General features: G+C 38.9%; 2 protein-coding genes across 9 annotated transcripts in view; one reads left to right on the top strand and one right to left on the bottom strand.

The window, feature by feature from the left end:
- The first annotated feature begins 13 nt into the window (after positions 1-13).
- Positions 14-7,383, top strand: ccdc117 (coiled-coil domain containing 117). 2 transcript variants are annotated; one of them, XM_027162751.2, is made up of 6 exons: positions 14-147; positions 2,134-2,291; positions 3,001-3,051; positions 3,347-3,595; positions 4,389-4,532; positions 5,446-7,383. In XM_027162751.2, exons 1-6 carry the CDS (start codon positions 67-69, stop codon positions 5,666-5,668), a joined length of 906 nt encoding a protein of 301 aa, XP_027018552.2. In that variant the 5' UTR covers positions 14-66; the 3' UTR covers positions 5,669-7,383. The 2 variants fall into 2 exon arrangements, with proteins under 2 accessions (XP_027018552.2, XP_027018553.1); XM_027162752.2 differs by lacking the exon at positions 14-147 and adding an exon at positions 220-568.
- Positions 7,384-7,483: 100 nt separating this feature from the next.
- si:ch211-102c2.8 (golgin subfamily A member 6-like protein 22) overlaps positions 7,484-12,193 on the bottom strand; it is a 22,214-nt gene continuing 17,504 nt past the window's right edge. For 3 of the 7 annotated variants that reach the window (XM_027162743.2, XM_027162746.2, XM_027162744.2), the window contains exons 27-30: positions 11,673-11,699; positions 9,440-9,515; positions 8,898-9,125; positions 7,484-8,775 (exon numbers count right to left, since the gene is read on the bottom strand). In XM_027162743.2, the coding sequence (XP_027018544.2) occupies positions 8,701-8,775; positions 8,898-9,125; positions 9,440-9,515; positions 11,673-11,699 (406 nt within the window). In that variant the 3' untranslated portion in view covers positions 7,484-8,700. The remainder of the gene's footprint in view (positions 8,776-8,897; positions 9,126-9,439; positions 9,516-11,672; positions 11,700-12,193) is intronic. The other 4 variants (XM_047818174.1, XM_027162747.2, XM_047818175.1 and 1 more) reach the window with 4 other exon arrangements.

Below are 12,193 nucleotides of genomic sequence, written 5' to 3'. Positions count from 1 at the left end.
AATCCCATCAGCCCGCACCTTCCAGAATCGTATCGCGTGCTCTCGTGCTCACGCGCACTCTCGCGTATGTTTGTTGTCACTAGTAGCGAAGTTGCTAGCTTCAGATTTCTTTGTTTTTTCTTCTTATTTCTCTGCTCTCTAACTCGGGTAAGTGTTTACTGCTAGAGGTAGCGACTCGAACACCACGATTTTACGCGGTGTTATAAGTATTTGTGGCTTGTTGTACGGATGTGTAACTTTGCAGCTTGCGTTCGGCCCAAAAGTAGTTTAATCTCATAAGAGGTCCTGTCCCAAATCGCGGCTTTTTTTTTAAACCAAGTGCACTAGATAGGGCGGTATTGAAGCGTTCGCTCCGTAGACCGAGGGTACAATAGTAGGGGATATGTTTGTATTTGGGATTAGGTCCGTTAAAGGGGTTGTACCGCAGATAGGCGTATTAAACTGACAGCTGCAATATAGCAGATGATTATTATTATTATTCATCTAGTATAAATAGGTGGTTACAGACACATTTATGCAGCTAAAAGAGCAAACAGATGTTTATTTAATGCCGTGTTAGCAGGCACAGGTACGTTTTTATTATATTATGTAAGTGTTGTGTATGTTTTTTGTGCTACTTGCTCATTTTAACAGAAGTGTACAAGGTAGAAATATATAACATGGCAATACTTACAGATAATCAGTATATAAACATGAACAGTGTAAGCAAGATTTACTGAAAAAAATCTGGTAGATGTTTATTTTTTTTAAATGTTATTCATTAACAGTTAATCAGCTGCGTACAACTTACACTGTTTACAAAATGTTATTTAAAAAATATATATAATTTTGTGTGTGTGTATGTATGTATGTGTGTGTATATATATATATATATATATATATATATATATATATATATATATATATATAATATATATGTGTGTGTGTGTGTGTGTGTGTGTGTGTATTTATATGTATATATATATATATATATATATATATATATATATTATATTATATTATAGTTTTTTTATGTGTTAAATTAAAAATATAATTTAATGTCGAGTTGAATAAAGAATACCAAACTTAAGGCAGGATGGAAGAAAATATTAATAATAATATTTTATTTATTTGTTTGTTTGTTTATTTATGAAGTGAAGTGAAAGTGACATACGGCTAAGTACGGTGACCCATACTCAGAATTCGTTCTCTGCATTTGACCCATCCAAAGTGCGCACACACACAGCAGTGAACACACACACACCGTGAACACACACCCAGAGCAGTGGGCAGCCATTTATGCTGCGGCGCCCAGGGAGCAGTTGGGGGGTTCGGTGCCTTGCTCAAGGGCACCTCGGTCGTGGCCGGCCCGAGACTCGAACCCACAACCTTAGGATTACGAGTCAGACTCTCTAACCATTAGGCCATGACTTTCAGTATTGTTAAGCTTTGTAAAGGTAGGTTATAAAAAAATTTCAATAGTTGAAGGATATTTGAATTATTTATTTGAATTATTTTTTACTCATTAAACTCCACCCCTATTTCTGCCCATCTACACCAAGCCATGGATGTTTAATAAGAGTACGTGAGGTCATTAAATCACTTCCAGACAGACTCAGACATACAGCTCACCGAAAGCTGAGTTATAAATGTGTTAGAAATGTGTAACTTCTACAGGATGTGACGTAGCATTGTGGGTCTATGAAATGACTGACAGGCTGCTCATCCAAATACATTAATACGCAAACATTGTAGATTTCCAAACTTTTGTTTCTTTGTTTGAAAAAAAATAAATTGTATTTGTATTATTTGTAAATAATTCTCAACATTATTTGTATTTGTTTTTTTTAAAAGAAATTTAATAAAGAAAATCACTGACATGAAATGAAATAAGAAAACGAGCTTTATGAAATACGCTGTATATTTAATATTGGTATTTCATTATGTAATAATAAAAAAAAGATGTATTATTCAGAGTTAAGATTTAATAAAGTTAGATATCTATATATATATATCTGATACCTACAATATCTCAGGAAGGTGTGCTGGATCAAAATTGATCTTAATGTAGATATAATCATAATAACTGCCACTTCTAGGATTCATCAGTGTGATTTATTGCCTTTGATTGATGATTATTGTTGTTGTTTACAGACCAACAGGATGCAGAGTGCCAGTCCTGGGAGTAGGGATATAGCGTATTTCCCCTCCATGTACTCCTCCTTTCCACACTTCACCGTTTCTGATATGAGCATCTCAAAGGGACAAACCAATGACTCTCTTCGCCTGCCGGGAAGCTCCACAATCAACTCGTGAGTGTTCGAGATGTGTATCGTAACTCCAGGCTTGTACACGGCATAACTGAAGTGACTTTTCTCTCTCCCACCTCCACCTTTCTCACTACTACACACTAACACTCTTGTTATGCACTGTTACTGTTCATTGACCCACCCCCACCCCACCCCCAATCACACCTATATGTGGTTCATCCTTAAACTTTTTAAACAACCAGCATGATAACGCACCTGTGCACAAAGCCCCTGAGCTCTATGTGGCACATATGGCCGTGATGGTCAGGAGTGCACAAACTTTTAGCTGCATTCTGTATTTAACCCTTGAGCCACATAGTCAATCATTACCTGAGAGATGATTTGTTCCTACTGTTTTATGTGATGCATTTTGGCTCTTCTAACAATGTCTATCTTCGAGCCTAAACTGACCTCGAAACTAAGAGGCACTGAGACAGTTCTGCCTCATTTTGTTCAACCACATAACGTATAATTATTATACACAACATCCAAGAGAGCTCTTATACAGTACAAGGATAAACATCTCCTGTGTTCTTCTGTGAACTCTCACACGCTGCGAACTGAAGACTACGAAGCTAGTATCTAAGGCTGGACGATATGACGACAGAGGCTCAGCCTCACCTGTGCCTCCTATCTGCCCTGAGCCTAGAAGCAGACGACACTTTTGTAAGCTGCCGCACGTACGCTGATCTGTTATCTGTATCTGTTTTAGGAGCTGGGAGAGGAGATGTCTGAGAAAGCACAGGAGAAGGACAGAGGACGAGTACGTATACGATACGTATTTCATTATTGTTAAAATGAAGGAATGGAGCCACGCTGCTCTGTGATCAGTCAGAGAGGCGTTGTGGGCGGGGTCTGCTGATTGACGCGGACCGCACAGGCAGCGGACGATTGGTTTAGACAGATTTGAGTGACGTTTTTGAGTGACGATTTCATGGTGAATTTCTGTAGCAGTCAGATCAGATGGTCATGAAAACACCGATTGGTTTTATTAATGTTTGATTCGATATATTTGTGTGTTTCCTTCACTTTCGACGCTAACTATTTTCCTCGTATAGAGTCTGCAGTGCCAAAAGACCAAAGATGATGGACGAAGGAGAATCCTGTCCTTTGGAGAACACGAGATCCAGACCGGTCTCAGGGTGGATGGGCAAGTGCACGACAGTTCAGCACTGCGCTACGGCCGTCCCGCCGTGCCCAAACCTCCAGTACAGTCAGAGCCCTTTACCTTCATCAAGGGTGGAGACAGAAGGCTCCTGTATGGAGGTGGAGGCGGCGCAGAGGAAGCTGCAGGAGATCGAGAACAGGTGAGAGACTTTGTACTGATCAGAGTTCTGTTAGTATCTGAGTCACATACCAGTTGTCACTTTTGGGTTATTTTCGGGAATAAAGATAGACGAATAAAGCTTTAACCAAAGAGATTCACACCCACACTCTTACGGAGTCCGTTTAGAATAGCCGGATTCACCTGAGAGAAACAGAGACGGATAAATCTGTAGCTCGGGATTTTTAATTCCAGGCGATTTAGTTTTTTTTAAATTCATGTTTACAAAGAACGAAGACGAATAAAACCTTACTTCTTACGCTCACGCGTCACAATCAGGCAGCATTCGTCTGTCACTAGTAGGATTTTATCCATTGGGTTAAGATTGCGTCTCAGATTCAGGAACAAGGATTTGACGAAACTAACTCACCACGTCATCGCACACGCAATTAACGTTACAGTTAAAACCGACCGAGAGAAATGAAAGATGCTAGGACTTCCTCAGGTTTGTACACATTTTATATAACATCTACAAAAATAACGAATTTAAAAGAAATCGACAAAACAATGCATTTATATCGTGAACAAGATGAGCAGGAGCAAATCGAAAACGACGAGCTAACTGGCTCACCGTAGGGTAACTGACCAAAATGTATCGATTTATCTAATGAATGTATGATTCATGAAATTCACCACGTTTGTGGTGTTTCATCCTCCAGCACGAGCGCAAGCTCGCCGCAGACCAGGTTTCATACTGAGGGTGCTTGTGCTCGTGTGCATGGCCGTGTGTGTGTGTGTGTGTGTGTGTGTGTGTGTGTGTGTGTGTGTGTGTTCAGAATCACTCTGGAGGATGACAGCGATGAGGATCTGGACATAGAGCCGCCTCAGCGCAGACCTGTACTCGTGCTGTCAGACAGCCTGAGGGAGGGGCTACAGCGCGGCATCGCCGACATTCTCCCTCATACAGTAGCACAATCAGTGTGAGTGTCCTCTGTCAAGAATATACATGATACATACACCCGAACTCGACAAAAACTGGACACGCGTTAATACCATATCATCATCATCATCATCATCATCATCATCATTATTACAGCATAATCATAAACTAATATCCAGCTCATAACAGCAGTATTAAAGTTTGATCTGTCTTCCACATTCACACTGGTTCTCTTATTCTCTCCACACTGTGGAAATTGAAGGAGATTCAAAATCATCATTCGAGTATTATGTAGGGAATAAAACACAAAGAAAACACACAACAAAAACCAACCCGATGTAGTTTGTCCTACATCCCACCACAGCGAACCGACAGCGATTCAAACGACTGACGTAAGCTTTATAAATTTATAGTTACGTTCAATGTCGTGGAACATCTGTGTAAGAAGTTACAATGATTATTATGCTATTATATTACACACTCCCGTTAAAATTGTGTTGTTGTTGTATTGTTTTTTTTTTGTGACGCATTCTGACGATTAATCTTGATTTTATTATTTCATGTTTCAATATCTTGACGTTTGTTAGGGGTTTGTATATAATATGTTAAAAATACACAGCTCGTGTTACAGAGGAACCTAAATTCATCACTAAAGCTTACGGTTGTCGTGGAAACCACAGGGAAGGTGACGTTAGGGCTCTGAAGTGCCACCTAGTGGATGCTGCTGTTAATACTCGTGATGTACAGCGGTCACGAACAGCCACGCTGGCGTAGCAGGTGCATGCGCATGTACGTGTACAGTATGTGGGTCATGTGTGGGTCAGGAGCAAAGAAAGAAAAGTCCAGAAAAAATTTTTTTTATAGAACACGAGGTACAGAAATAGATTTAGAGTAGAGCTATCGAAAGAAAATACAAAAAATACTGATGCCTGATATATCCCTCACCTGTTCAGGAGCCATTCCTGTATGGAGCTGGTGCTGTGGCGCCCCCCAGAGGACCCGATCACTCAGCAGCTAAAGGACTCTCTCCAGAGACAGCAGCGTAAACAGCAGCCCCCGTGCAGACAGACCCCGACGCCCATCCCCGTTCCTAAAGGGCCAGACGAACACACCTTCAGCTCACTCACCTGCCCGTCTGCAGCCTCCGGCTCCACAGAGGAGGACATGGAGCTATAGGCTCGAGCCTGCAAGCATGAAACTGACTTTCTCCATTGACCGGAGGATTTTGCGGCGGGTGGGTGGGGTGGTGTGGGGTCCGGGGGGTTGTTTTCGTATTGCAATCCGAAGATGAGAACGAGAGCTTTGGTGCCATGTCTCGTATCGCACACTGTAGGTATCGATTGTTTGCAGTTTCAGACAGTATTTCGGTCACAAGATTTGTATCACACACCACTACTACGATTTCCTCAACCACCACCACGCACGTCTCCAAACATTACCGTAACGCAGATACCACGTAAGTGTGATGTAACGCGACAACACGGCTATTCATTTCCAGCTGCGACACCGATCCATCCTACAGGATATTTCTCAATATTTACGCTTCTGCTCGTCTTCACTATCTCACCAGTTCTGATCCGTTTAAAACAATAAAAAAAAAGGCTCGATTGTAGAACAGATTCATTACCTACATAGCAGGAAAGCCGTAGATAATCTCTGCAGACTCTGCATATCAGTAGCACATTAGAATAAATCTCGTAGCTCCTTAGTGTTCTTACTACCGGCTGAATCGCTCTACGATTTCCCGCACTAATTCTTTATCCATCACACGTCACTTCAGGGGAAATTTAAAGCAGTCTACCTGCGGCGTCCGTAGCATGCGCATGACAAGGATTTCTGCTTTTTTTTTCTTTCTTTCTCACGAACAAACAAAGCGTTTCGAATTAACACTCGCTTGTAATAGAGGTGAGGTGTAAAGCAATTTGCTGTCGTAGAGGAAGGAATAAAACACGTAGAGCAAATTACACTCGGTCAGAACGGAGTGACCGAAACATCCTGAAATGTTTTATTCCTCTTATACGACGCTGATACTATTACAGTGTTATTACAATTTATTCATGACTGACCGTGCTTCTTGTCCATTTGTAGTTGCACATCATGTTGTGGAAAACGTTTTTGAGTTGTTCTCACATAGGTTCCTTCACTAGCTTCTTCTTTCGCTCGCTCTCTCGCAAAAAACAAACTGACACTAGAGACTCCGTCCATAAACTTTCCCCAGACAAGTCCCCGAGAACGAGCCGTTTCTATAGTAGCTACATGTAATATAAAAATAACGAGCGCTTGTAGCTATTTTTTTATCGCGATATCAGTTTGCCGTGATTTGCGACCACCGTCAGCGCCGACGTTACAGAAAATCGATCACTTTCTGACCAATCAGAAGCAAGTATTCAGCTTTCTTGATATTTTTGTATATACTCTACGCCATCAGAGCCACACGCGTACACCGTCACCCCTGTGGAAATGTCATCCTGTGTCTGAAACTGTAATTTAAACCCATTTAAAACTTCATATTAAAGATGAGTTTGTTCGAGTTTATATTTAAACTTCATGTTGTTTTCTGTTCTTTACAGAATAGAAAGAAAATTGCCAAAAATTTTGTCTTTCAGAGGATAAAAACGCTTATGGAAATTGCGACATTCTAAAGGTTACTGCACTTTATTTTCTTTTTCTTTTTTTAATTTAGAAATAACTCGCAAAATATCCCAGCCACAAAACCCGGAACATTCTGCCATACATCCTCTGAGCCCGCACGTGTAAAGAAAAACATGTAATGTGAATATTTTGTCTTTCTTCTGTTTGCTTTTCAGCTTTTTTGAATGTACAATCTCTTTAACAAGGTGTGCAGAGTCAGACCTGTTTTGCAGTAAAATTAAAGATGTGCTCACGAAAAAGTGTGAATGTGTTTATTAATAAAAATAGTAATAAAAAAAATGCAGACTAGAAAATAAACAGTTCAGGATATTCGATTACAGTCGATACGAATCCAGTACGTAGATGAAAAGAGCTTTATTTAATAATATGATTTTATACAAGATTGAATTGTTGTTCGTCCAGTTAGCTGTTATCCAGTGAGATGAGGACTAACATGTGCTTCCTCAGGACACTGATGAATCAATTTCTGGTGACATTGGTGGTAGGTTTACAGTGAAAAACCTGAACGTATCGAATAAAGTCGTATCGAACGTATCGAATACGTCATACGAAGGGGGGGGGGCACACTGGCTTAGTGGTTAGAACATTTGCCTCACACCTCCAGGGTTGGGGGTTCGATTCCTGCCTCTGCCTTGTGTGTGTGGAGTTTGCATGTTCTCTCTGTGCCTCAGGGGTTTTCTCCGGGTACTCCGGTTTCCTCCCCCGATCCAAAGACATGCATTGGCATCTCTGGAAAAATTGTCCGTAGTGTGTGAGTGAATGAGTGTGTGTGTGTGCCCTGCGATGGGTTGGCACTCCGTCCAGGGTGTATCCTGCCTCGATGCCCGATGACGCCTGAGATAGGCACAGGCTCCCCGTGACCCGAGAAGTTCGGATAAGCGGTAGAAGATGAATGAATGAATGAATGTCATATGAATTTGTTAGATCAATCAAACGTATCACATTAGGATCGTAGTCTAGCTGGTTGATTTTTAAAACCATTAAACACTTAATAAACCGAATACAGAACATTACATGAAGCTATTAAAAAAAAAAGCCTCTAACTTACATCGATGAACATTTAAGACCCACAGCAACCATAACAAGCTGCTTACATTTACTCTCTTCTGGGTTTTTCAAAAGCAAACCTTCCACTGTACTGGAAGGAAATTCCATTATAATGGCTGAACAAATCCTTAGCCGATTGAGTGATGTTCTGTAACGAGTCGACTCTTTGAATCGGACTCTTTCAGATGAAATTTGAGAGCTGACTCACGTATCTGAACGGGTTTTCTTGTTTGTTTGTCTGTCGTGTTGTATTGCAGGCAATTACAGTAGGTCCTTTCTAATTTTACTATAACTTTAGGTAAAAATGGCTAGGAATTAAAAGAGTCGACTCTTATCGCTAGGAGAGCCGATACACGTTGCAGTTTAAAGTGTGAGCCTTTGAGTATGTATTTAATTTACTGCAGCAATTCTACACAGAAATGGAAGTGTCAGATGTCAGGTCACTGACGATGATCTTTATAATGTCCTCAGCACGTCACTTTAGAAGAAAATATTTAAAAAATCGGACGTCAGAGGTTAAGTTTCCGGGCCGTTCTTAAATCAGAGCTCTGTCGTGTCACACAGCTGTCCGGTGCTGGAGCTATCTGCGAAAAACAAAGTGCGTTATTTCCTTATTTTCTTACAATTATAATAATGTTTTGTGCTGTTTAGTAATTCTACAGAAAATGTTTTATATCAGAAAATAAGTCTCAGTGATGTTACACACTGTCTCGAGGTAGGATCCAGCCAGCTCGCTGTTCCCGCGGTCGCGGTTCAGACGCACGCCGCCGGGTGTGTAGGTGTGTGTGTGGCTCTCGTCAGCCTGCAGTTGCCTGATGCGACTCTGGAGGTGGCGCAATAGTTTGTGAGAGTCCAGGTCGTGGCTACTGGCTGTGTCTGGGATATGAGCTGACGAAGCAGAGGATGCTGGGACGTCTGTGATGTTACTGGAGCTCTGGGGATGAAGCAACCACAGAGTAAATTTAAGTAAAAACTAACACATCCTGAACACATCCTACCTCTTTTTCTTAATACACTGTTACGTCATTAAGATATTTGCATACTGGAACATGATTGGCTGTTAGAATTTGTGACATAATACACTGTTCACAGATTAAATAAAGCTATTAATTCTAGTCATATTTTATTCTAAGGGCAGTTTTTAGTCATAAAAATGTTGTCTTTGGGGAAAAAAAAACAAGCCGGTGTTTATTTATCTGTTGCTAAAATATAATTTTCCATGTTTTAACTCCACGAGCGATGTTTTACCGCCGTCAGGAGTCTCATCTCTCCCTCCAGCTGCTCCAGCCTCCGCCGCTGCTCTGATTTTTGTCTGCAGGTTTTTCTGAACAACACGACACACACCAAACCACATCATCACATCTTTTTATTCATTCGCATTCGCTTGTAATTTCTATACTTAAATATATATATATATATATAAAAATTTCTACTATTTGATGTGTCCCGTAAGGTTTGACTTGATATGATTCAGGAAACACGTTTAAATAAAGATCAGTCGTGGTCTAATATAATAAGTTTAGAAAATGGTCATCAAGATGCAAGTTTTATTAAAAATCCCCAATGCAGTCACAAACCAAACGTTTGTTTGCTGTTTGGTTTGTTGCTTGCTGGAGCTTCTACGTTAAATTAGCTAACAACTAGCTTTAACGGCTTTAGACAACAAACATGGTTTGAATTATGAACTACACTTTAATTTATTTATTTATTTGTTTGTTTATTTGTTTGTTTATTTATTTAATTATTATTATTATTATTATTTTTACACTTTTATTTTTAATTTATGTTTGTTAGGTTTTTTTTTACACCTCAGCATTCATCGAAACCACCATTTTTTTCTACTATTTCATTTACTGTAAATTGAATTTGAGTAGCTGGGTAAATATTAAATAATTTAGCTCAACCATTTACTCAGTTAAGCAATCGGTTAATCAATCAGTTAATCGACTAATAAATCAATAGTTATTTTAGTTCTGTATATTTTCAAGCGTGGGCTCACGCTTTGCAACGTTAGCTAGCTGATGTGAAATGACAAGCATTCGCTAGCTATTTGCATCGTATAAGGAGAAATACCGATTTTGGTTTGAAAAACACTTCTGTAAAGCTAACGCAAGTAAAATCCCTGGTTTTGTTTTGTATTGTGTCAGAATGTGTTTGTGTTGTTGTCTGTAAATGATAGCGACTGATCAACAAGAATAACGTAGCGGCTAAGAGCTGACGTGTTTGCTCACCTAGCGTCGACCGGGTTTTAGTTATTCTTATCTGTATAATTTTAAGATTATTCAGAGTTGATGAAGTTCATACATCGCAACAGCTGGCGTCACACGGTGCTGGTTGTGGTGTCCAATACAACAGTAAATAATTTAAGGGGAGACTTATTTTAGTAGACTGTTAGACTACTAAGCAAATAGATGAAGGTTTTTAGTTCAAGGTTGCAGGTATTAGTGTTTAGTAACTACAGAATGACCTCTAAAGAATGAATAAAATGTTCTCAGAGTGCTGATGAAGGATCACCAAGAAGACACTACAGGTAGATTAAATAAATTGCATCTATTAAAGATATAAAAAAACACAACATTAGAATCAAAACTAAACAGAACTGATTATTTGTCCATTTCCGTCCACTCACGTGGTCACGTCAACTATCACTGAAAAGCAAGTTTTCTGTTTTGTTTTGGTTTTTTTTTTTCAGTGAAATTTCCTTTATAAAACCGATAAAACGCACTATTTTGGTTTCTATATAAAAAAATCGAGCGAAAGAAAATGACTGATAAATTTCAAATCGTGTTCGATTTTAGACTAACGAAATAACATCAAGGTAATTTTGTGATAGAGCCTAGAAATATCTTAATTAATTGATCAGCAGAAACAAACAAACAAACAAACAAACAAACAAATAAATAAAATGTTCCAACAAATTCTTTCTCTGTAAAATGTTTTCGTAGTGAAATAAATATTTGATTTAGTCGTTGTCCATCAGTTTTACATCCTGATCTTTAATGTTTAAAAATAGTATATTATTTTATATTATATATATAAAAACACACACACACACACACACACACACACACACACACACACACACACACACACACATTAATATATATATATGTTTATTATACAATTATACAATATACAATTTAGTATATATATATATATATATATATATATATATATATATATAATTGTTGTTTTATTAAAATATTATTTTTAGTATTTATAAAAAAATTTTCAATAACAATTCCAATACAAAAAAAAAAAAAAAAAAAAGAATCTCAGTAGTTAACTGGCTAAATGTAATTCATTATCGTTGTTGTCGAATCATGGCTGTAAATTCACCTGTAGTGTCTTGCTGTAGATTCTACCGAATGAATCTCTAAGAACTGATCCTGGATCAGCACGCTGACCGACCCGAGCATCTAATCTAACACCAGTTTGAGCCTTTTTTTTTTTGTGATTTTTTAAAAAGAAAATCTATTACCTTTTCCTCAACCAGTCTACTTTCCATCTGCAGGCAACAAAACACACATTAGACACCGAGCCGTTAGCTTTAACGAGGTCATATTTACTCATGACACTTTAACAGCATGGTCGATGTGTGCGGTTTGAGTTGTTCACGATTGTTTCAGGGGCATGTTTTATCAGGGGTCATAAAAGTGATAAAATGTGAAAAAAAAGTCAGTGTGTGTGTGTGTGTGTGTGTGTGTCTGATATTTTGGCTCTAAAGCTGACACACACAGACATTTATAATGGAATTCTGATAGGATTCCATTATTATTCGGTACTGAGATTAGCCTTAGAAATCTCCCTGTCCACTTTATTAGGAACCCTACACTATATGCACCTCTCCTTCTATAGCTCATCCATCCCAAGGTTTGATGCGTTGTGAGTTCTAAGTTGCTTTTCAGCTCAACACAGAGGTACAGAGTGATTATTTGAGTTGCTATATTGAGTATGATTTTTTTTTTAGAGACTTTAGAAACTGACGTGTGTGAAAATCTC

The sequence above is a fragment of the Tachysurus fulvidraco genome, chromosome 9 (genome assembly GCF_022655615.1).
Source record: "Tachysurus fulvidraco isolate hzauxx_2018 chromosome 9, HZAU_PFXX_2.0, whole genome shotgun sequence".
NCBI classification, from domain to species: Eukaryota; Metazoa; Chordata; class Actinopteri; order Siluriformes; family Bagridae; genus Tachysurus; species Tachysurus fulvidraco.
This window is presented reverse-complemented; position numbering and strand designations above follow the sequence as displayed.

Bases quoted from the DNA above. Each gene is read 5' to 3' on its own strand.
- ccdc117 (XM_027162751.2), top strand. From the start codon at position 67: ATGTTTGTTGTCACTAGTAGCGAAGTTGCTAGCTTCAGATTTCTTTGT. The intron at 2,292-3,000 runs GTGAGTGTTCGA...TATCTGTTTTAG, and splicing joins GGAAGCTCCACAATCAACTC to GAGCTGGGAGAGGAGATGTC. The intron at 3,596-4,388 runs GTGAGAGACTTT...GTGTGTGTTCAG, and splicing joins CTGCAGGAGATCGAGAACAG to AATCACTCTGGAGGATGACA.